Source organism: Chlorocebus sabaeus, chromosome 15, assembly GCF_047675955.1.
Source record: "Chlorocebus sabaeus isolate Y175 chromosome 15, mChlSab1.0.hap1, whole genome shotgun sequence".
NCBI lineage: Eukaryota > Metazoa > Chordata > Mammalia > Primates > Cercopithecidae > Chlorocebus > Chlorocebus sabaeus.
Window position 1 is genome coordinate 19576261 of NC_132918.1, and position 25164 is coordinate 19601424.

The window sequence follows — 25164 nt, forward strand, 5'->3', positions numbered from 1 at the left end:
TTGATGTTCTATTTATATACATCATTTCATTTTTTATTTAATTTCACGATAACTTTGTGGTAAATATTATTCTCATTTTTTAGATTAGCAAAGTGGGGATTAGAGAGGTTAAGGAGTTTCATTCATTAAATGCATGATTTTTCAGCACTTAAGGTATTAAGAACTAGGAATAGCACAGTGAGCAAAATGTGGAGCTTACAACCTGGAGGTTGGTGGGAATAGTAAATAAATAAACAAGTATGTATGTATATAATGTCTGTTGCAATGAAGTGCTATGAAGAAAAGTTAGCGGGATAAGGGAAGAAAAGTGATGAGAGGGCCATATTAGGTTGGGTGGCCAAGGAGTGCTCTCTGAGGAGATGTTTGAACAGAGGTCTGGATGGAATGAGGAAGTGAAGTCAGTGTGAAAGGCATCCCTGGCTGGGGAAGTAGCAAGTGCTAACAGGGGAAATAAGGAGGCCAGTGTGGCTGCAGCCAACAGAGCAAGGGAAAATCACTCAGGGCCATATTGGTGAGACACGAAGCCACTGGGGGATTTGAGAGAACAGTGACACTCTGGTTTACATTTCTTCCTGAAGGTACTGTACGCAGAATAGACTGTAGAGGAACAAGAACAGAGGCCTGGTGACCTGTCAGAAGCCTGTTGCTGTGGTCCAGGAAAGAAATTGTGTCTTGACTTAGGCTGATAATGGTGGAGGTGGTAAAAAAATGTCAGATTTGATATGTGTTTTGAGGAATTTGTGCATGTTCACAGTGCTGTGACCAGAGATGCGGTTATATTTTGAAGATGGAGCTGATAGGATTGTAAGAGGTCACAGAGCTGGTGCATGGTAGAGCCAGGATTCAAGTCTTAGTTTGTGTGATTCGAAAGCCCTGCTTTACAACAGTGCTTCTAAGCTGCCACAAGGCTGAGCAGAAACTAAGCGTAAAAGCACAACGGAAACGAGAGTGTACAGCATCTTCAAGTGTTTATTGAGCATCTACGCACCTGTAGTGAGGCCTTGTGGCACCAAGCAAAAAATTCTGGAATGAGAGAATAGGAGGTCAGAGTTCAGATTCTGCTTTTGCCAAGGATTCTTCCTCAGTATGGGTCACATCAATTTGAAAGTCCCTTCCAACTCTAATGCTCTGTTTCCACTCTTCACTCTTCAGCACCAAGGGAGATACAGCCAACTGTGTACAGTGCCGCCCACTTGTATATAAGGGAAAGTAAGACCGGTAAGCATATGATTTTTTTTGAGACAGTTTCGAGTTTCACACTTGTTGCCCAAGCTGGAGTGCAATGGCGCGATCTCGGCTCACTGCAACCTCTACCTCTCGGGTTCAAGTGATTCTCCTGCCTCAGCCTCCCTAGTAATCCTAGTAGGTGGGATTACAGAGGTGCACCACTACGCCCGGCTAATTTTTTGTATTTTTAGCAGAGACAGGGTTTCACCACGTTTGGCCAGGCTGGTCTCAAACTCCTGACCTCAGGTAATCTGCCCATGTCGGCCTCCCAAAGTGCTGGGATTACAGGCATGAGCCACTGTGCCCAGCCAAGCATATGATTAACATAATGATCTACTGCAAAAGTAGGTGAGAGGTAGCAAGACAGTTTCAATAAAATTTGCTTTTATGTCCGGGCGTGGTGGCTCATGCCTGTAATCCCAGCACTTTGGGAGGCTGAGGCAGGCAGATCACCTGAGGTCAGGAGCTCAAGATCAGCCTGGCCAACATAGTGAAACTCTATCTCTACTAAAAACACAAAAAATTAGCCGGGCGTGGTGGTGTGAGCCTGTAACCCTAGCTACTTGGGAGGCTAAGGCACAAGAATTGCCTGAATCCAGGAGGCGGAGATTGCAGTGAGCCAAGATCACACCACTGCACTCCAGCCTGGGTGACAGAATGAGACTCTATCTCAAAAAAAAAAAAAAAAAAAAAAAAAAGGAAAAAAATTGGTTTAGTAAAAGTATTTGGAGCCAGGCATGGTGGCTCACGCCTGCAATCCCAGCACTGTGGGAGGCTGAGGCAGGTAGATGGCTTGAGGTCAGGAGTTTGAGACCAGCCTGGTCAATATGGTGAAACCCCATCTCTACTACAAATACAAAAAAATAGCCAGGTGTGATGGTGTGCGCCTGTAATCCCAACTACTCGGGAGGCTGAGGTACAAGAATTGCTTCAACCTGGGAGGTGGAGCTTGCAGTGAGCCGAGGCCAAGATCCAGATTGGGCCACTGCACTCCAGCCTGGGTGACAGAGTGAGACTCTGTCTCAAAAAAAAAAAAGTATTTGATTTTAGAGTATTAAAGAGAAAGCAAGTCTATCTATGTGTCATTCAAATTTACAGGCTATACTGAAATTTTGTCTTATTCAACCAAATATTCAAGTCTTCATCCTCTCAACAAGCACTTAAAACTGATTGATTATTATGCATATTCAATTATATTTATTGAGCAAATCTAGATGAAGGAGGACCTTGATAAATAGTTTAAAAAAAAAAAAATAGGTGCATGGTAGTGAGTGCCTATAGTTCCCGCTGTTCGGGAGGCTGAAGCAGGAAGATCACTTGAGCCCCAGGAATTCAAGGCTACAATGAGCTATGTTCATACCTGTGAGAAGCCACTGCACTCCAGCCAGCCTGGGCAACATAGCAAGATTGTCTCTAAAAAGAATTAAATGAAAAAAGAAAGAGAAGACTTTTTTAGACTTTAGACTTTTTTAGACTTTACAACAATCTTGTGAGGTATTATCATCCCCTTTTTTCTTCACATTATAAAATAAAACTTGGGCCAGGCCTGGTGGCTTACGTCTGTAATCCCAGTTCTTTGGGAGGCCAAGGCGGATAGATCACCTGAGGTCAGGAGTTGGAGACCAGCCTGACCGACAAGGTGAAACCCCATATCTACTAAAAACACAAAAATTAGTCGGGCATGGTGGCAGGCACCTGTAGTCTCCACTACTCGGGGGGCTGAGACAGGAGAATATCTTGAACCCAGGAGGCAGAAGTTGCAGTGAGCTGAGATTGCAACACCATTCCAGCCTAAGAAATGGAGTGAGACTCTGTCTCAAACAAAAACAAAAACCAAAACCAGAAAAACCCCAAGAAACTCGAACCAATTAAATTACTTGCTGGACATGGCTCATTTGGTAAAGGAGTGAGCCCAGCATTTAGATCTAAGTCTGCTGGACTTTTTGTCTCATCACATTATATCCTATGAGAGCAATCGTGGTCCAACTGAGGCATCGACAGTGTGTGTGCTCTATTAAGTACTCTGAAAGAACCCAGTGCAGGGTGGTCAATGATGTAGAATAACCAGCAAACTTTTTCTGTAAAGGCTAGATAGGGCCATGCGCAGTGGCTTATGCCTGTAATCTCAGCACTTTGGGAGGCCGAGGTGGGCGGATCACCTGAGGTCAGGAGTTTGAGTTTGAGACCAGCCTGGACAACATGGTGAAACCCTGTCTGTACAAAAGATACAAAAGTTAGCCAGGCGTGGTGGCTCACACCTGTATTCCCAGCTACTTGGGAAGCTGAGGCAGGAGAATCACTTGAACCCAGGAGGTAGAGGTTGCAGTGAGCTGAGATAGTGCCACTGCACTCCAGCCTGGGCAACAGAGTGAGACTTGGTTGGTCTCAAAACAAAACAAAACAAAACAAAAAAAGGCTAGATAGTACACATACTACGCTTTGTGGACCATCATGGTGTCTGTCACAGCTATTCAACTCTGCCCTTGTAGCATAAAAGCAGCCACAGATAATACATAAAGGTATTAGTGTGGCTGTGTTCCAATAATACTTTATTTATGGACACTGAAATCCATAAATTTCACGTGTCACAGCATATGATTCTTTTGATTTTTTTTCAATTATTAAAGAATGTAAAAATCCATTCTTAGCTTGCAGGCAGTACAAAAACAAGTTACAGTCTAGACTTAGTCTGTGGGCTGTTGTTTGGCAACCCCTGATCAACAGACCAGGCCAGTGCTGTCCAGTAGAACTATCTGTGATGATGGAAATGTTCTACATCTGTACTGTCCAATATGGTAGCCAATAGCCGTTTGTACCTATTGAATACCTGAAATGTGACTGTGCCACTAAGGAACTAAAAGTTTAATTTAGCCCTCCCTCTCCTTCCCCTAACCCTTATTATTTCTATAAGGATTAATGCACAGTTTCCCAACTGATCCTCTCCCCAGTTACACTTTCCTCCAATCCATCCTTCACAAAGCTAGAGGGGTTTTTCTAAAATAAAATAGGATCTTTGTACTTTTCCAAGGTAATGGTTCCTGCAAAAATTGAGAAAGTCCAACCTGCTAGCATAGCATACCATAGACATTTTTTTTCCCTAGGAAATAATCGAGGTAAAATACTTTCTGTTTGATCAGACAATTGATAAGCTGCTTCTTTTTTTTTTTTTTTTTGGAGACAGAGTCTCGCTTGGTCACCCAGGCAACAGTGCAATGGCGCGATCTCAGTTCACTGCAACCTCCGCCTCCCGGGTTCAAGTGATTCTCCTGCCTCAGCCTCCTGAGTAGCTGTGATTGGACCATCGTGCCCAACCAATTTTCGTATTTTTGTAGAGATAGGGTTTCACCATGTTGGCCAGGCCGGTCTTAAATCTCCTGACCTCAGGTGATCCGCCTGCCTCTGCCTCCCAAAGTGCTGGGATTACAGGCATAAGCCATCGTGCCTGGCCGGTAAGTTTCTTGAGAGTAGTTTTTCATCATACTTTGTCCCCTTTAATGTTTTGCATAGTGGTTTGCTGAATGATGTAGTGAACAAAACTTGGCTTTGGAGATGGCAACCTTAAATTAGAACTCCACTTCTGGTACACGTTAGCAGTCACCCGAGGCACTTAATTACCTTGAACCTCACTATACTTCCATGCTAAATGGAAATCATGATAACTGTATCACAGAGTTATTGTGAAGATCAACAAATGAGTTTTATGGAAATCCTTTGCACTTTATAAAAGGCAATACAAGTGTTAGCTGTTATAATAAGTATTGAGCATTGAAATGTTTCTAAAAACAATACTATTCTGATTTTACCCAACATATACTCCCCCCACCCCACTCCCCCCATTTTTTTTAGATGGAGTCTCACTCTGTTGCCCAGGCTGGAGTGCAATGGCGTGATCTCAGCTCACTGCAACCTCTGCCTCCTGGGTTCAAGCAATTCTTCTGCCTCAGCTTCCCAAGTAGCTGGGATTACAGGTGCCTGTCACCACGCCTGGCTAATTTTTGTATTTTTAGTAGAGACCAGGTTTCACCATGCTAGCCAGGCTGGTCTCGAACTCCCAACCTCAGGCGATCTGCCCATCTTGGCCTCCCAAAGTGCTGGGATTACAGGCATGAGCCACCGTGCCTGGACATATATTCTCTCTTTTTTTTTTTTTTTTTTTGAGACAAGAGTCTCGCTCAGTTGCCTGGGCTGGAGTGCAGTGGCATGATCTCGGGTCACTGCAAGCTCTGCCTCTTGGGTCCACGCCATTCTCCTGCCTCAGACTCCCGAGTAGCTGGGACTACAGGTGCCCGCCACTACGCCCGGCTAATTTTTTTTGTATTTTTAGTAGAGAGAGGTTTCACCATGTTGGCCAGGATGGTCTCAATCTCCCGACCTTGTGATCTGCCCGTCTCGGCCTCCCTAAGTGCTGGGATTATAGGCGTGAGCCACCGTGCCCAGCCTATATTCTCATTTTTTTTTTTTTTTTTGAAGAGGGAGTCTCGGTCTGTCGCCCAGGCTGGAGTGCAGTGGCCGGATCTCAGCTCACTGCAAGCTCCGCCTCCCGGGTTTACGCCATTCTCCTGCCTCAGCCTCCCGAGTAGCTGGGACTACAGGCACCCGCCACCTCGCCCAGCTAGTTTTTTTGTATTTTTTAGTAGAGACGGGGTTTCACCGTGTTAGCCAGGATGGTCTCGATCTCCTGACCTCGTGATCCACCCGTCTCCGCCTCCCAAAGTGCTGGGATTACAGGCTTGAGCCACCACGCCCGGCCTATATTCTCATTTTTAAAGGCAATCTGTACGAGGTAACACTAGGGATATAGGACCTAGATGTTCAAGCGAAAGTGGGATAAAAAAGAACAATTTTGGCCTATGTATCCCAAATACATCTTTGATTTATGCATTTTCCATGTTTAGGCCTAAGATTGTGCTTTCTTCACTTTTATTTCTCTGAACAAAATAGTTTTAGCAATACCAATGTATAGTTGATTCTTTAAAGTTTTGTGGTTTTTCTGTTATGGTTTTCTTTTTTGTTTTTTTTTTTTAGACGGAGTCTCGCTTTGTCGCCAGGTTGGAGTGCAGTGGCACCATCCCCGCTCACCACAACCTCCGTTTCCCGGGTTCAAGCAATCCTCATGCCTCAGCCTCCAGAGTAGCTGGGATAACAGACACACACCACTACCGCTGGGCTAATTTTTGTATTTTTTGTAGAGACGGGGTTTCACCATGTTGGCCAGGCTGATCTCGAACTCCTGACATCTTATGATCCACCCGCCTCGGCCTCCCAAAGTGCTGGGATTACAGGCGTGAGCCACCGCGCCTGGCCGATTCTTGGAAGTTTAATAAAAGGCTTGGTGCAGTGGCTCACGCCTGTAATCCCAGCACTTTGGGAGGCCGAGGCTGGTGGATCACCTGACGTCAGGAGTTCGAGACCAGCCTGGCCAACATGGTGAAACCCTGTCTCTACCAAAAATATAAAAAAAGTTTGCCGGGCGTGGTGGTGCATGCCTGTAATCCCAGCTACTCGGAAGGCTGAGGCATGAGAATCGCTGGAACCTGGGAGGTGGAGGTTGTGGTGAGCCGAGATCATGTCATTGCACTCCAGCCTGGATGACAGAGCGAGACTGTGTCTCAATTAAAAAAAAAAAAGTTTAATAACAATGATCTATGAGCAAGTCAGAATGAAAGAAAAAGCAGTAATATTTTAAAGCATCTACAAGGACTTTTTATTTTCTTTTGAAATGGAGTCTCACTCTGTTTCCCAGGCTGTAATGAAGTGGCACTATCTCCCCGTAACCTCCATCTCCCAGGTTCAGGTGATTCTCCTGCCTCAGCCTCTGGAATAGCTGGGATTATAGACGGGTGCCACTACACCCAGCTAATTCTTGTATTTTTAGTAGAGATGGAGTTTCACCATGTTGGCCAGGCTGGTCTTGAACTGCTGACCTCAGGTTATCCGCCTGCCTCGGCCCCCCAAATTGCTGGGATAACAGGAGTGAGCCTCTGCGCCTGGCCTACAGGGGCTTTTAAAAAAAGACTTTCTCAATGAATTCTAGAAGTAGTAGTAGATAGTACTGCTTGCTATTAGGAAGACAAGGTAAAAAAGATGTTACCAGATGGGAAAAGCAGGCAAAGGGACAATTTAAGCTTACATAGAAAGGAAATGTTCTTTTCCCTTCCTTAGGCACATCCTGGAATACAGGATTTCTAAGATTAAGTATACTTTTCATTAGACCATATTACACTTCAGGATGGATTTGTATCAATACTTCATTTTCAGTTCTTGAAATTATTGTGACTCCATCATCTCACAAAATGCAAAAAGAGACATTGTCTATGGTTCATATGCTTTTTTTTTTTTTCTGTAAAGGGTGGTAAAGATTTATTATACACCTTGAACTTTAAAGTTTCCAAAGCACTTACTAAATCTGTTTCAGAACACTTTTTCCTTAGCCTCCTGAGTAGCTGGGACCACAGGTGCACACCATGACATCCGGCTAATATTTGTAGTTTTTGTAGAGATGGGGTTTCCCCATGTTGCCCAGGCTGGTCTCAAACTCCCAGGCTCAAGCAATCCCCCCGACTTCACTTCCCAAAGTGCTGGGATTATGAGGGTGAGCCATTGTCCCCACCTTCAGAACACTTATTATATTGTATGCAAATGTCCATAAAACCCACTCTGCTACTTCTTGGAAGACAAGGACTCATCTTTACTATTTCGTATTTATATTGAAATGTGTTATTTTACTCATCTTTATGTGCTTGTCTCACACACCTGAGTTGTTGGCATTTAGCAGACCACACCAGCAAACTGGTGGCTGTTTCTGCTTGTTACTTGTGGTATTCAAGTTTGCAGTTCCTACTAAGCTTTCAGCAAATTCATATTGAAGCCATGAATGATATGCCTAGGGTAGTCACTCATTCACTGGCATCTGAACACTATCTTTCAGCTGGAGAGAGGCACTGCTTGTTGGGACCCCCAAACTCCAAAGCTCCCAGGCAACAAGCCCTGCAGCCAGCCCTGAATGTCCTTTCCCTCTGAGACCTCAGCTTCCAATCCTAGTGGGTATTTTCTTTGAAACCACTCTGCAGTTTGCATAGACTTTGGTATATTTTAGATATTCTTCAAAATTTTTATTATTATTATTATTGTTGTTGTTGGGTTTTTTTTTTGGTAGAGTCAGGGTCTCACTTTGTTGCCAGGGCTCAAACTTGAACTCCTCGCTTCAAGAGACCCTCCTCAACCTCCCAGAGTGCTGGGATTACAGGTGAGCCACCGCGCCCGTATTCTTTAAATTTTAAATTTAACAATCTAAGATAACTTTTTATATCTTTATTACAGATCCCTCCCCAAGAGGAAGATCTTTGGACGAGAGAAAGCGAGAGGTTGGAAAGCAGACACTAGTATCTAAGTTGGGGAAACCTGGTCACTTTCCAGAGAGAGCAATTCCTGAGGTGGGCGGGGGCGATTGGAAGCTGAGGACCCCACGTGACCTCGGGCTCCCGGGGCTGAGCCGACCCCGCCCCTCCCCTCCCCGCCCGCCGCCTCCAGGGGGGCGCATGCGCAACCCGTGTTAGTGATGGAGGAGAGAAGATGGCGGAAGCGGAGTGAGTGACTAGATGGTGACTGATGTCGTAACTAGGGGGGCGAGTTGGGGCAGCGACACGTTCCCCCAGGGGAAAGCTCAGGGCTCTTTCGCGGGCAGTGTGGGGAAAGAGAGACTCGACACCCGTCTTATCGTGGAGGAGCCTGCTAGGCCCGTGTCGGGGGACGAAGGCGAACTCTAGGGTTCAGTTACCCTGCAGGCAGGAGCGCCCTTCCGCCGTCAGGTCCCGGATCTGCTCGGCCTTGCGCGCAGGGTCACCGTTGGGACTCCGGGAGCTGGGGCTTTCCGGGGAACGAGCCCGGGTGGGCTCCTCAGGCGCTGTCATTTCTGCAAGTGGGCCCGGCGGGCAGCCTTGTTACAGCTGCCTGCGCAGGGGCCCGCGGAGGCTGCGTAGGGCAGGGCGGCCACTGCCAGGCCTCCTTCGCCTTCCTCTCTTTCCCGCCTCGGCACCACCCCACTTCTCCTCAGCGGGAGAACCCGAGACGCGGGGCTGCCCACAGCCCTCGTGCCGGAGGCCTGCAGGAGTTGTCCCAGCGTGGGCCTGAGAGCGGCGGGGGCTGCTTGCAAGTCTCGTGAGGCTGAAAACACCCTGAAAGAAAGATCTTTCCCTCGAGTCTCTGGCTGCCAGCGTTGCTGCCTCACAAGCAGGCCACATTCTTGTGTGTCGGTGTGACGTTATGCTTAGTTAACGACTCCAGAACTTACTGTTTCCTGGGTAGGCCTCTTGTGCACCAGAACTGCTGGCTGTATTTTGCAGGTATTAGTATGCCTAGACGGTGGAGTTTCCAAAATTGTTCTGTTGTGCCAGGCCTCAAAATGCAGTGCGATGGTTTGGCCAGTTCCACTCACCGATGTTTAGACTTACGCCTAGAATTTGGATTCTCTGTGACCATTTTTGGTTCGTAGTTAGAACTGTTTACCATACTGTTTGGATTGGAGGGCATGGTTGAGCAGATTAACACTTTAAAAAGACCAGAACTTAAGCTCACCTTTTGCATGTCACTGGTACACTATACGGTAGTAGTATGACAGGCAGCAGTTTGGTAAAAAGTTTACCTTATCTACCACTAATACTGTATAATGTTGAACAGTTACTATATGATGCTGTGATTTGATTGGAAGGCAGTTTGGAAAAAAAAAACCAAACCAGAAGCATAAAGATGTATGAATTATTTACTAATCCGAAAAGTAAGTGAGGAGTCAGCTTTCTTCCTGATGGTTTTCTTTTCACTTTTCCTCTTATTTTCTTTTTCTTTATTTGTGACAGCGTCTTTCACTCTGTCTCCCAGGCTGGAGTGCAGTGGCGTGACCATAGCTCGCTGCAGCATGGACCTCCTGGGCTCAAGCGATTTTCCCACCTTAGCCTCCCAAGTTGCTGGGACCGCAGGCCTGTGCCATCAGGCCTGGCTAATTTTTTATTTTTCATTTGTAGAGACAGAGTTTCCCTATGTCGCCCGGGCTGGCTTTGAACTCCTCAGCTCAAGCAGTCCTCCCCCAAAGTGGTAGGATGACAGGTGCAAACCGCCACTCAAGGCCCCCACTTTCCCTCTTATTAAATGTTTTTTTTTGTTGTTCGTTTTTTTCTACATTTGGTTCCTCAGAGAATATAAATACTGTTTACATACGTAATATAGAACAAAGAAAATTTGTACTTAAAAAAGCAACGCTATGGGACTAGTGTATGTGTACCAATTAGTGCCAAATTCATTTGTTTTTTTGTGGAATAGAAAGTGTTCTTGTTACATTCTTGTCAGTACTGCTAATGTGGGGTGGGTGGGATTTAGTTTCTCAGAAGAAAAGACCTTAAAAAAAAGGAAGATAAAACCAGTATAATCTCTTGTGTGCTTTTCACCTTCGAGGTACATTTCTGACCCGACAAAAACTACTGCTGTTCTGGTTTCTAACAATATGGAGGTCCTTAGAATTGACTTAAAATGTTTGAATTTATTCAAATACAGATTCCGTATTTAGTGGAATTTTGTACAACAAGTAAGATTATAGTATTGGAGGGAAAAGATCAGAAAGTCTGGTATAAAAGTGTACTTTACTGTCCATTCATGAGGAAGGGACATAATTTATGTTTTCAAAATCTGGAGTAATTCTTTGTGAGAAAGATTTTGTAAGGATATGGGAAGTTGCTGTTAGCTGCTTCTCTGTGTTCTTACAGCAACCTGCTAATAAGTATAACTCAGTCATTAGAAGTAGTAAGGACAGTGTTGTAGACTGATTGGGGAAAAGCCAGTGTGAGTTAAAAAAAATTACTTTTTAACATTGTTTAAAAAGAACTTATTTTTTAAGCAAAGTATATATGGTAAACTAAACTAAGCTAGTTAACATGAGTCCTTAGGCATTCTGTTCTAATGTATAGGTAAGAATGACTTTAGTTTATAATTAGTGTAATCAAAAGAATGTAAAGAAGTGTTTTAAAATACTCTGATACTGCTTAAATTTTTATTTTCCTAGGTAGTTTGGTATTCTTTCATCGCCTGTTTTGGTTTAAAACAAATCTTTCGGTAATGCAAAGATAAACTTTTGGCTATGCTTTATCTGAGTTACATATTCTGAATCATTTGAATTCAAATGTAGTAGGTATTAACTATTAAATATGCTCCATATATGTGAATTATTTTTCCCTTCTAAGTGCTTACAGGGACTGTGTGCTGTCTTTTATGAGGGCGTTCCTAGCAGTTTAGATTACTGCTGATTATTTCTTTGGAATGAATATTCTTTAAAGCTCATAAGATAATGCTTTTACCAATACAAACCCTTTGTGTGACCTGCCAGATTTAAGGATCATAGTACAGCTATGGATAGTGAACCAAACCCGGGAACATCTTCTGTGTCAACAACAACCAGCAGTACCACCACCACCACCATCACCACTTCCTCCTCTCGAATGCAGCAGCCACAGATCTCTGTCTACAGTGGTTCAGACCGACATGCTGTACAGGTATTTCAGCTGTAGTGATGGGTAGTCTAAGACTTAAATGTCATATTACTTTTTGCTTAAGCCGGATTTATGTATTGTTTCATATTCTCAAATGTACAGTTAGAATTACTAATGTTTGAGTCAACTGTCTCAAACCGTTTTGTGTTGCTATAGCAGAATACCAAGACTGGGTAATTGTAAAGAAAGGAAACTTACTTCTCACGTTTCTGGAAGCTGGGAAGTCCATTATGAAGGTGCTGGCATCTCACGAGGGCTCTCTTGTTGCCTCATTCCATGGTGGAAGACTAGAGAGCAAGATAACAAATTTGCAGCCTCAAGCTCTTTTAAAATATCCTTTAATCTATTCATGTGGGCGGAGTCCTTATGGCCGAATCACCCCTCAGGGGTCCCACTTCTTAACACTGTTGCATTGGAGATTAAGTTTCCAACACATACTTAATTGGGGGACACATTCAACCACAACAACAGCCAACAAAGTTAATTAATAATCATTCTATTGGCCAGGTGTGGTGGCTCACACCTATAATCCCAACACTTCGGGAGGCCAAGGCAGGCAGATAGCTTGAGCTCAGGAGTCGGAGACCAGCTGGGACAACATGTTAAAACCCCATCTCTACAGAAAATACAAAAATTAGCAGGGCATGGTGGTGTGCGCCAGTGGTCCGAGCTACTCAGGAGGCTGATGTGGGGGAATTGCTTGAGCCCAGGAGGTCGAGGCTGCAGTGAACTGTGATCACACCACTGTACTCTAGTCTAGGTGACAGAGTGAGACCCTGTCTCCAAAAAAAAAAAAAAAAAAAAGGCGAGGTGTGGTGGCTCAAATCTGTAATCTCAGCACTTTGGGAGACCAAGGCTGGCAGATCACTTGAGTTCAGGTGTTTGAGAACAGCCTTGCCAACATGGTGAAATCCCGTCTCTACTAAGAACACAAAAATTAGCCAGGCATGGTAGTGCATACCTGTAATTCCACTACTTGGGAGGCTGAGGCAGAAGAATCACTTGAACCCTGGAGGCAGAGGTTGCAGTGAGCCAAGTGCACCGCTGCACTCCAGCCTGGGCAAAAAGAGTGAGACTTCATCTCAAAAAAAAAAAAAAAAAAAAAAAAAAAGCCGAGTGCAGTGGCTCATGCCTGTAATCCCAGCACTTTGGGAGGCTGAGGCACGTGGATCACGAGGTCAGGAGATCGAGACCATCCTGGCTAACACGGTGAAACCTCGTCTCTACTAAAAATACAAAAAATTAGCCAGACGTGGTGGCGGGCGCCTATAGTCCCAGCTACGTGGGAGGCTTAGGCGGGAGAATGGCATGAACCCGGGAGGCGGAGCTTGCAGTGAGCCAAGATTGCGCCACTGTACTCCCGCATGGGCGACAGAGCGAGACACAGTCTCAAAAAAAAAAAAATTTATATATATATATATACACACACGTATATATAGTATTGAGAGGGCTTACGTTTGTCAGTGTATAGTTTATAAGATTTTGTGTAAAGAAAATTATAAGGGGAAAGTCTCTAGGGTGCTGCTGCAATGTGAAGACACTCAACCTAGAGCCCCAACATGCAGAATGGCTGTAGGTTTATCTATTTTATATTGGAACTCAAAATATAGACTTAAGGAGATCTGTTAAGGTGTGTAGATATGTTATGAAGTTCATTTTAAACCCAGGTGGCCTAAGACCCGTAAGCAGGAGGATCCATTCTAAATCCCTTAGGAGCAGAGGGGGAAGGGAATATTGAACTAGGAAGTCACTTAGTTGAGAAAGTAAAGTTTACTTAGTTAACATTTATGATAATGGAGGTTGGGGCAATATGGTATTATATAAAAATGGCATGGACCTTCAACTCTATTATGCTTTGTTTGAATTCCGTTTTCATTATCTTTAGGAGTTATATAGCCTTGGGCATGAGACATAATCCCCTTGAGCCTCGGAAAACTAAAATGAGGGTGAGACTACCTATTTCATTAGTTACTCTGAGGATTAAATGAAGTATCTTTGAGATTAAATGAAGTATCTAGAACTGTGTAAGGCACATTATAGGTTTCCAGTAGATAGTAATAGCTGATACTTATTGAATAATTACTACGTGCCAAACATTTGATAAATGTTACATGAATTACCTCCATTAATAGTTACCATCCCTCTATGAAGGAGCTATTATTATTATCTCCATTTTACTGATGGGAAAATAAATGTTTTAAATTGGCTAAATAACTTTCCCAAACTCACCTAGCTAGTTCTCAGACTTCAGCCTTTGTGCCCTTAATCACTCTGAATTCTTATTTTTTCTATTATACCTGCTTTCTTTTGGTAGAATCAGGGTAATTGCATCTACCCTGAAAACAACTGCTTGCAATATAGTCCTTCCTCTGCTCCATGTTTCCATGGTGGATACCGCAGTATAATGTCTATTTAACTATTTTATGGTTTAGGATTTAATTTTCATAAGTAACTGTGGAGTGGAACCAGCCGGTTCACCAGAAATTAAAACTTGCATGCAGAGTGGGGTTTTAATGCTTTTTACCTTTCGCTGAGGTAAGGGATGTAGGGAAAAGGATGTAGATTTTTTTTTTTTTGAGGCTGAGTCTCGCCCTGTAGCCCAGGCTGGAGTGCAGTGGCATGATCTCGGCTCACAGCAACCTCCACCTCCCCAGTCCAAGTGATTCTCCTGCCTCAGCCTCCCGAGTAGCTGGGACTACAGGCATGTGCTATCGTGCCCAGCTAATTCTTTATATTTTTAGTAGAGACGGGGTTTCACCATGTTATCCAGGATGGTCTCTATCTCCTGACCTGATAATCCGCCTGCCTCAGTCTCCCCAAGTTCTGGGATTATAGGCGTGAGCCACCGCGCCCGGCCCTTTTTTTTTTTCCTCTCTCTCTCTGTTGCCCACACTGGAGTCCAGTGGCATGATCACAGCTCACAACCCCCTGGGCTCAAGTGATCCTCCTGCTTCAGCCTCCTGAGTAGTCGAGACTACAGGCACATGCCACTATGCTTGGCTAATTTTTTATTTTGTAGAGACAGGATCTCACTGTGTTGCCCAGGCTGGTCTTGACCTTCTTTCTTTAAGCTATCCTCCTGCCTTGGCCTCCCAAAGTGCTGGGATGAGCCGCCACGCCTGACTGATATGATAGCTTAATATACTACTTTGTCCTCTAGTTTTCAATTAAGCTGCATAGATTAATAAAAAATTAATAGAAAGATAAAATTAATAGATAGATGTAGATATATCTCATAAATAGCACTAACTCTGGTTCTTATGAGACCATAGAATTGCTGCTTCCAAAATGCAATCAATCAATATTTATGGAACTACTTAAGTAATTCTTTAATTTTCCAGCTTTCGTTTTCAGTCCTGGGAATTCTCTTCACCCTCCTTGGGTGAATAAGAATTTATAATAAATAAGAACAATGTGCTGTATCTATAACTTTTATTTACTCATTGCTATAAGTTGAGCATTGAATAGTAGGGAAAGACTGTGCTGACAACAGAAAAAATGAGTATACTCTGACAAAAGTATGTATTAAATAGATTGTTATTTTAGTTTGATTTTAGAAGTTTTTTCTGGATATTGTCCGGTGATTTTAGAATTTTGTTACGGAATTAGAAGAACAAATAGAGATTGATCTGACTAAAAAAGGTATGTTGTTATAATACTGAATCACTTAATGCTGGCCTATAGTTGCCTGCAGGTAGGGGTCAAAAGCTCCCATTGATTTTGTGACAGAAATTTGTATCAGACATAGCAGTCTATAGTTGGAGAGATGAGATATTAACACATGAAAATAAACAATAACACACAGAAATATGCTTTCTTGAAATTTAGATAAAAGGATTCATGGTATTATGGTTCAAGATGTCCTGAGAGACCCTGAAGCTATAGGATTATGGCACTTATTCCCTTAGCTCTTTGAAGACTGGTTTGATGCTGCGATTACGGTTCTGTGCTGTTTGAGTCACAGTGAGCACAGTGACTTTTGGATTTGGTTGTATAGGATTGACTTATTCTGACTTAACCTTTTGGACAAGTGTAGGAGTTTTCTCTGATTTTACTAGAGTACTTCTATATTTATGAAGTTTCAGGCTCAGATTTTACATTTTACTAATAAATATTCACAGTAATTAACACTTTTTAAGGAATTTTTAAAGTAAGAATAGTTTTATTCAATGTTGAAGCAAAACAAGGTATTTGACATTTAAAATTTTTTAAAATTATTCAGTAATTTTCTAAAGAAGAAATAGCTTTATAATTTTTTAAATTTTATTTTATTTCATTTTTTTGAGATGGGGTCTTGCTCTGTCATCTAGGCTGGAGTGCAGTGGCATGATCTCTGGTCACTGCACCCTCCACCTCCTTGGTTCAAGCAGTTCTCCCACCTGAGCCTCCCCAGTATCTGGGATTACAGCACATGCCACCATGCCTGGCCAATTTTTGTATTTTTAGTAGAGACAGGGTTTCGCTGTGTTGGCCAGGCAAGTCTTGAACTCTTGACCTTAGGTGATCAGCGTGCCTTGGCCTCCCCAAGTGGTGAGATTACAGGCACGAACCAACGTGCCCAGCTGCTTTGTAATCTTATATGATTATTAATAATACCTACTCATTGTAAGATTTTCAGACATTTATAGAAAAGTATGAACTAGAAGCTAAAAATCACCTCTAGCTACTCATCAGTGGTTTTTGAAAGTTTTCCTGTGGATTCTTTCAAATATATATATAGTTTTGAGATGGAATCTCACTTTTTCGCCCAGGCTGGAGTGCAGTGGAGCTATCTTGGCTCACTGCAAGCTCTGTCTCCCGGATTCACGCCTTTCTCCTGCCTCAGCCTCCCGGGTAGCTGGGACTACAGGCGCCCACCACCACATCCTGCTGATTTTTTGTAATTTTAGTAGAGACAGGGTTTTACCATGTTAGCCAGGATGGTCTTGATCTCCTGACCTCATGATCCACCCGCCTCGGCCTCCGAGAGTGCTGGATTACAGGTGTGAGCCACTGTGCCTGGCCTGATTCTTTCAAATATTTTAATATAAAAATGGTATCTTACTCTATATACTATTTTGTAACCCACTGATTTTTGTTTGTTAGTAAATATAGATCAGTATCAGCAATGTGCACTATAGTGGTCGGTGGTTACCACAAGTTACATTTACATTAAAATTAAAATTAATTAAAATTCAATTTAAAATTAATTCAATTCTTTAGTTGCACTGGCCACATTTTAAGTGCTCAGTAGGCACATGTGACTAGTGGCTACTGTATAGGACAGCACTGATCTACATTACTATTTGTAATGACTGCATGGTAAAGGTATTTCTCTCCACACCCAAGCCCTGAATTCTACCAAGTTTTATCCAAAAAGGTTATACCAACTTAAATTATTACTAGCAGTATGGGAGTATTGGCTTCCCCAGGTAGTAGTAATAGTCTTTTAAATCTTTATCCATCTGAAAGTTGGAAAATAGTATCATGTTTTAATTTGTAAGTTTTTGACTACTGGTGAGATCGAAAATCTTTTGAAATGCTTAGTTGGCCTGTCTTTTGTGAATTGTCCACTGGGTTTTGTTGTTGTTGTTGTTGTTTTTTTTTGAGACGAAGTCTCGCTGTGTCGCCCAGGTTGGAGTGCAGTTGCATGATCTCCACTCACTGCAGCCTTTGCCTCCTGGGTTCAAGCAATTCTCCTGCCTCAGCCTCCCGAGTAGCTGAGACTACAGTCGTGTGTCACTACGCCTGGCTAATTTTTTGTGTTTTTGGTAGAGAGGGGTTTCACCATGTTAGCAAGGATGGTCTTGAACTCCTGACCTTGTGATCCGCCCACCTCGGCCTCCCAAAGTGCTAGAATTACAGGCTTGCACCACTGCTTCCAGCCCACTGGGTAGTTTTGATGTGTACAAGTTAGTGGTTTCTAGTGATATGTAACTAGGAAAGAGATATGTTAATAAGCTTGATGATATTATGTATTAAAACAGTGAAATTTTAAACTGCTACTTTTTTATATTTTCATTTTCTGATTAAGATAAAGGTTGAGATTATGGTTTGACATTGGTTCAATTGACTTATCACAGGTAATTCAACAGGCGTTGCATCGGCCTCCCAGCTCAGCTGCTCAGTACCTTCAGCAAATGTATGCAGCCCAACAGCAGCACTTAATGCTGCATACTGCAGCTCTTCAGCAGCAGCATTTAAGCAGCTCCCAGCTTCAGAGCCTTGCTGCCGTTCAGGTAAGACTAAAACAAATTAAGAGTTTATGAGACCAAAGTTTCTGTTTTCTGTAAGTAGTTACTGAAAATAAATACATTGGGTATTATTTCAGAGTTCTCAGATGTCCTGTGGTTATTTTTCCTGAAGGAAATATATTAATAGGTTGCCAAATAGAAGTTATTGAGAAAAAGGGGCTATGTTTTTTATGTTACTCTGTTGCTAGCTTTTGTCTCAGTACTTTTTATCCAGACTGGAGAACTGCTACTAGTGGCTTTGTTATATGTATATAGTTCTAGGTACAACAGTGAGTACTTAGGCTTACATAAATTGTATTTTTACTAAAAATAAGATTTAAAAAATTATGTAGGTAATTATACTCATTAAAAAATCAAACGATATTAAATTGTTTATAAGAGATAAAGTAAAACTGTTCTTTTCCCCTGCCTACCACTGTTTCCCATTCTTCAAAGGTGGCCACTGTAACAATTTAATACATACTTCTCCAGAAATTATCTGTACAAAGATATGTATATCCATCTTTCTAAAATCCAATCATATTATTTCCACTGATAACAGGATTTCATTATTAAATGCTTGTTTTTTAAAAATATTTTTGTTACTATTGTACTATTTAAATAAAGCTGTTAAGATTTAATCTTAAATGCCCTCACCGGAGAAGGATCTCAGTTGACTGAACCTGAAAAAGGTTTATTTCTGTTACCAACAGATTCTCAGCTGTTGCTTCTTCTTAGTAGTGTAATTTTAAATAACATGTTCGTGATACAAGTTAGGAAACTGAAACCCACTGGCACTTGCTGTAGCTCTAATTTCTTTTTCATAACTCTGGAGTAGTGATTCCACTTTAAAGATGACAGAGACACGTAAAGTGAAACTGACAATAAAGTAGTTAATAAAAATAAGACTAGTCTTTGGATCCCCTGTTTTCACCATTCAGCTTTTTCTTATTTAAAAAATCTGTTTAACCAAAGCTTAAGCCATGTTGACTGTAAAATTGTTTCATGCATAGGTCTTTTAACATTTATTGTTGTGGTTTTGTGTTATCATGGTACCAGAAAGTTCTTAACTTTAGGTTTTTACCGATGTATTATAAAAGTCTTACTATTTTAGGCAAGTTTGTCCAGTGGAAGACCTTCTACATCTCCCACAGGAAGTGTCACACAACAGTCAAGTATGTCCCAAACGTCTGTAAGTTCCCTAAATTTTTTTTTCCTGAATTTAAAATTTTAAAGAATTGTTTTCCAAAAGTAAACTTGTTATTTATGAAGCCGTTATTATAATTTGTTGCATGCTGTTTGAAGTAACAATTGCCCAGAAATAGGAATGATAAAATTCAAGAATTCATAACTAATGTTAAACTTATGAAAATCTGAGTCTTAAAAATACTTTTGTATTATTTCTTGTATATCTTTTTGCATTGATCATGTTCAGATCTTAAGTGGTTTCAGTTTTCAGTGTGTATTGAAAGCCTGAAATACACAATGCAGAGATATTGGCCATGAATTTACTGTGATATACAATAGAATGTCATGTCCTTGGTAGACATCTAAGCATTTCTAACTTTGTGCCATTCACATTTTAGAAATTATACTTTCAGCTTACGTGAGTTATTTGGGTTCAATTTGCAAGTATCCATTCGAGATAGGGGAATTTATTTTGAGAAAGGAGTAAAAGAAAGCGGATTTGCTATATTGCACAAATATATTGGGAAATTGTGCAAAGTTTCCCAGGTAAAATAAATTTATGGGCATGATAATACTTGTTTAGCTTTAATTTTGGTATAATTTTAAACTGCAAGAATAATTAAAAAATTTCTGTATATACTCTACTCAGATTAATCAATTATTAGCATATTGCCCCATTACTTTATCATTCATTCTTTCCCACTACATGTGTACATATTTTTTTCTGAGTCATTTGTAAGTTGAGACATGTTCCTTTATTCCTAAATCCAAATTCCTAAATACTTTGATGTGTATTTCCTAAGAACAAGGCTATTGTTCTGTGAAGCCACGGAAAAATTATTAAATTCAGGAAATATAACATGGATACAACGTAGTTCATATTCACATTTCATCATTTGTCCCAGGTTTCCCAACCTCATCACTGTGGACATTATGAGCCAGATAATTCTTTGTTTTCGGGGGCTATTGTGTACATTATAGGATGTTTAGCAGCACCCCTAGCTACTAGATACCAGCAGCTTGTGGTCTTTCTCCTTCCTCTAGTGTGACAACTAAAGGTGTCTCCTGGTGGGGAGCAAATTGCCTTTACTTGAAAACCTAGTAATGTTCTTTCTAGATACTTTTTCCTGGTCCAGAATGGTAATACTTTGATACTTCATAAAATTGGCTCCCATACAATATGGTTTGTAGTTTGTTAAGGAATTGAAGGCGAAATTGTGCTGTATTTCTTCAGCTAAGTGTATGGTCTTTGCTAAATACATGCTGTGGTCAGCATATAGTTGTTTTTTTTTTTTTTTTTTTTTTCATGGGAATGTCCTGGAGTAGGAACAAGATTAGATTAAAAAGTTACCTATGACTTGAAGATGTTAAAGAAAATGAAAAAGTTAAGTAATGTAGCCTAGCTCTAAGCATTAATACTGTAGTTTGGTCATTGACATCAGGTGTCTTTAATTAATACAATGGTAGTGGGAAAGGAGTGATAAACATTTTGTGGGCTCCTGAAGGGAATTATATAGACAAATTCTTTATTCTGCAAAATACTGGAATAATGATAGGATATATTTGTATAGATATGTTATTTTGATTTTTTTTTTCTTCATGTTATTAAAAGGTATCTTTTTAAACTGTTTTCTTTCATTACGGCTTTACGTATGTGACATTCACAGAAGTTAGAATTCTAGTGGTTGTGCTTATATGTATGACATTGTTAATGATACTTGTCATAAACCAGCAGTATTATACCATGAAGTATGCCAAAAGCTGTAAATGGCTGGTGGGAGAAGATAAGTAGGAAGAACAGATTCCCAGTAAAATAAAGGAATAAAACATTACATTTGCTTTATTTAGTATCCTTTGTGAGCTTCTGCTCACGTAATTTGACTAGCAGTAAAAATTATAATGCCCAAGGTAACTTAGTAAGTTTAGATCAATATCCAAAAAGGGGGTGGAGCGTGGTAGTAGAAATCTCAAGTGGTGATGATAATGAGCCATCAGGTAGCAGACTAGTAGTTTTCAGAGTTTTGGGTATTTTGAGTTAGGTTTCCAGATAACAGTGAAGCCATGGGAAAGGGTCCATTCTCCAGAAGAAAAAAGGGCTGTCAAATAACCAACTGGGTAGTTGGGGCTTAGAGTAGAATTGGGATCCCAATGGGGAAATGGAATATTATTTAAAAAATCAAGTCAAAAGTCCAATCATACCACCTGGGGGAACTGTGTACCTACCGACTGTTCCTAATGTGAAAACCTGAAATGCTCTAAAATCTGAAATTTTTGCACACCAACATAACTCAAAGGGGGAGTGTCCATTGGAACATTTTGGATTTTGGATTTTTAATTTTGGCATGCTGAACCACTTTGTATCTTTCCAAAAATCTGAAAAACCAAAACAAAGAAAATCCGAAACACTTCTGGTCCCAAAGATTTCATATAACAGATACTCCATCTATATGTGGTTTGGAGAGTAGACTATTGTTAATTGAATGTATAGGGAACTAGTGGGTACCTGCATTCTTTTCTTTAATTAGAATCATGACTAATTCTAAATAATTGTCAGTAGTGGAGGGGTGATTTTATGATTGTTTGGCTTTGAAACTAATTTGGACTGGGCCTTTAGGTTTATGTCTTAAGTATTTCAACTTCAATGGGGCAAATATTTAGTTAAATTTTAAAATGGAAGTTAAACCAACTAAAAATTTTACTGCTACCAAAAAAACAGCATAAGCAAAGTGAAAACAAAATGGGAGAAAATATGTTTGCATAAATGGGTAATATTTCTTCTCTTTTTCACTTTAATTTTTTTTCAAAAAGGAAGACAGAATTTTAGCGTTTTTTTCTTTTCTTTTTTTGAGACAGAGTCTTCCTCTGAGGCTGGAGTGCAGTGGCACAATCGTAACTCACTACCACCTCCATCTCCCAGGCTCAAGTGATCCTTCTACCTCAGACTGCTGAGTAGCTGGGACTACAGGCGTACACCACTACGCCTGGCTAAGTTTTAAAATTTTTACTAGAGATGAGGTCTCGCTGTGTTCCCCAGTCAGACTAGTCTCGAACTCCTGAGCTCAAGTGATCCTCCAACCACAGGTCACAAAGTGCTGGGATTATGTGGTATAGGCATGAGCCACTACACCTGGCTGATAATATTTCTAAAATACCAAAGACTGTTATATTAGTAAGATAAACAGTGAGAATTCACAGAAGACCTTAGTTGGTAATTTTTAAAAGAAAGACTTTTTTGTTGTTGTTGTTGTTGTTTTTTTTGAGATGGAGCGTTGCTCTGTCTCCCGGGCTGGAGTGCAGTGGTGCAATCTTGGCTCATTGCAACCTCCTCCTCTTGGGTTCAAGCGATTCTTCTGCCTCAGCCTCCCAAGCAGCTGGGACTACAGGCATACGCCACTGTGCCTGGCTAATTTTTGTATTTTAAGCAGAGACGGGGTTTTGCCATGTTGGCCAGGCTGTTCTCGAACTCCTGACCTGAAGTGATCTGCCCGCCTAGGCCTCCTAAAGTGCTGGGATTACAGGCATGAGCTACTGTGCACGGCTATGTTTTGACTTCTAAACACATGAAAATATATTTAACATATCAGTAATAAATGTATGTAAAAAGGCTGGGCATGTTGGCTTATGCCTGTAATCCCAGCACTTTGGGAGCCCAAGGCAGGCAGATGATACCCCATCTCCACAAGCAAAATACAGTAACATAAAATTAGCTGGATGTTGTGGTAAGCGCCTGTAGTTCCAGCTGCTTTGGAGGCTGAGGTGGGAGGCTTACTTGAGCCCAGGAAGTCAAGGCTGCCGTGAGCTGAGATGGCACCACTGCACTTCAGCCTGGGTGATAGAGCAAACCCTGTCTAAAAAAATAGAAATATATGTACAAATAACAATGAAGTACTGTTTTCATCTGTCAAACTAGAAAACAAGGAAAAACGTTTACACAATACCTATTGTTGGCAAGAATGTGAAAAAGTAGGTATACTCATACACTATTAGTGGGAATATAGTTTGGTGCAACTCTTTTGGAGGGTTATTTCGCAGTGTGTGTTAAACTTTAAAACGTATATGCCCTTGCTGAGAATGTTGGCTAATGCTTGTAATCCTAGTGCTTTGGGAGGCTGAGGTGGGGGGATCACTTGAGTCTAGCAGCTTGAGACCAGCCTGGGCAACATAGACCCCATCTAATAAAAAAAAATTAGCCAGGTGTGGTGGCGTGTGCCTGTAGTCCCAGCTGCTCAAGAGACTGAGGCAGGAGGATTGCTTGAACCTAGGAGTTTGAGGCTACAGTGAGCTATAATTGTGCCACTGCACTCTAGCCTGGGCAACAGTATGAGACCCTGTTTCAAAAAAAGCCAAAAGAATCTGTGCGTATCCTTTCATAATAGCACTCTCACTTTGTGACATAATTAAAAATGGCCTAGATAATTATGCCCATATGCATGATATATAATAGTGAAAAATTATAAATAATATAAATGCCCATTAATTGAGAATTAGTTAAATAAATGATAGTTAATTCCTACGGTAGAATACTATAGCTACTAAAAAGTACTGTATATTTGTCTACAGAGAGACTTGGATTTTCATTATGTATTGAGTGTAAAAAGCAAGAATGCATTGTGTAAGCTTGTTTAACTTATTTATTTTGGTTATTGTATTTGCAGTCTAAAATTAATTGGGGCCAGGCGCAGTGGCTCATGCCTGTAATCCCAGCTTTTTGGGAGGCTGAGGCAGGCAGATCACTTGAGGTCAGGAGTTCGAGACCAGCCTGGCCAATGTGTGAAACCCTATCTCTATTAAAAATACAAAAATAAGCCGGCCGTGGTGGCATGTGCCTGTAATTCCAGCTACTTGGGAGGCTGAGGCAAGAGAATCGCTTGAACCCGGGAGGCAGAGGTTGCAATGAGCCGAAATCACGCCACTGCACTCCATCCTGGGTGGTGGAGTGAGATTCCATCTCAAAAAATAAAAATATAAAATTATTATTTGGTTCTTCTTTATGTCTTCTGTTTCTTTAGGGAGACCTTTTTCTTTCCTTTTTTTTAAAATTTGTTTTAGGTATGCTCGTTGTTGCTTATTTGAACCATTATTTTTTTTTAAGAGATGGGAGTCTCACTATGTTATCCAGGCTGGCCTCCAACACCTGGGCTCAGGTGATCCTCCTGTCTTGGCTTCCTAAGTAGCTGGAACTACAGATGCATGCTACTGGGCCTGACTTCTTTGAAGCATTTTTATGATGGCTGCTTTGTCATATAATTCTTTTTTTTTTTTTTTTTTTTTTTTTTTTTTGAGACAAGGTCTCACTCTGTCACTCAGGCTGGAGTACAGTGGCATGATCTTGGCTCACTGTAACCTCCACCTCCTGGGTTCAAGCAGTTCTCATGCCTCACCCTCCCAAGTAGCTGGAATTACAGGCGTTTACCACCATGCCCGGCTAATTTTTTTATTTTTAGTAGAGACGGGGTTTCTCCATTTTGGCCAGGCCAGTCTTAAACTCCTGACCTCAGGTGATCAGCATCCCGAAGTGCTGGGATTACAGGTGTGAGCCACTATGCCCAGCCTTCATCATGTAATTCTGATATGTTTGTTATCTAGGTATTGGCTTCTATTGATTGTCTTTTTCATTCATTTTGAGGTTTTCCTGGTTCTAGATGTGATGAGTGATTTTTTATTGAAACTTGGATGTTTTTAGTATTATGTTATGTGACTAGCGATCCTATTTGACCTTTTTATTTTGGCTGTTTCTCAGTGGGAGAGTGTGCTGCCTTCTTCATGCAGTATGAGGGTGCAAGTGTGAGTCCCCATATGGCATGAAATACAGGGGGTACAAGTACAGATTCCCCAGTTAGCCTCCATTGACACTTGAAGGGGGGATGTTCCTCTTAATTGCTAAGCTGGGGTGGGAGTTCTGGCTCCTCACTAGGCCTTTACTGAAGCCTCTCTGGCTAGAAGGAATGAGAGTACCTTTTACTCTCCCCACATGGTCTCCACTGAGACTGCAGGGTGCATGGGTG

At 41.5% G+C, this 25164-nt stretch overlaps 1 protein-coding gene across 9 annotated transcripts in view; it reads left to right on the forward strand.

Annotated features, from left to right (window-relative positions):
* The first annotated feature begins 8733 nt into the window (after window positions 1-8733).
* The window catches only part of PHC3 (polyhomeotic homolog 3), a 93838-nt gene continuing 77407 nt past the window's right edge, over window positions 8734-25164 (forward strand). For 6 of the 9 annotated variants that reach the window (XR_492928.3, XM_007972121.3, XM_007972124.3 and 3 more), the window contains exons 1-4: window positions 8734-8813; window positions 11597-11762; window positions 17822-17977; window positions 19086-19163. Coding sequence is in view for 8 of the 9 variants with exons in the window: in XM_007972121.3 (XP_007970312.2) it covers window positions 8800-8813; window positions 11597-11762; window positions 17822-17977; window positions 19086-19163 (414 nt within the window). In the remaining variant the exon portion in view is untranslated. The other 3 variants (XM_007972125.3, XM_007972122.3, XM_007972123.3) reach the window with 3 other exon arrangements.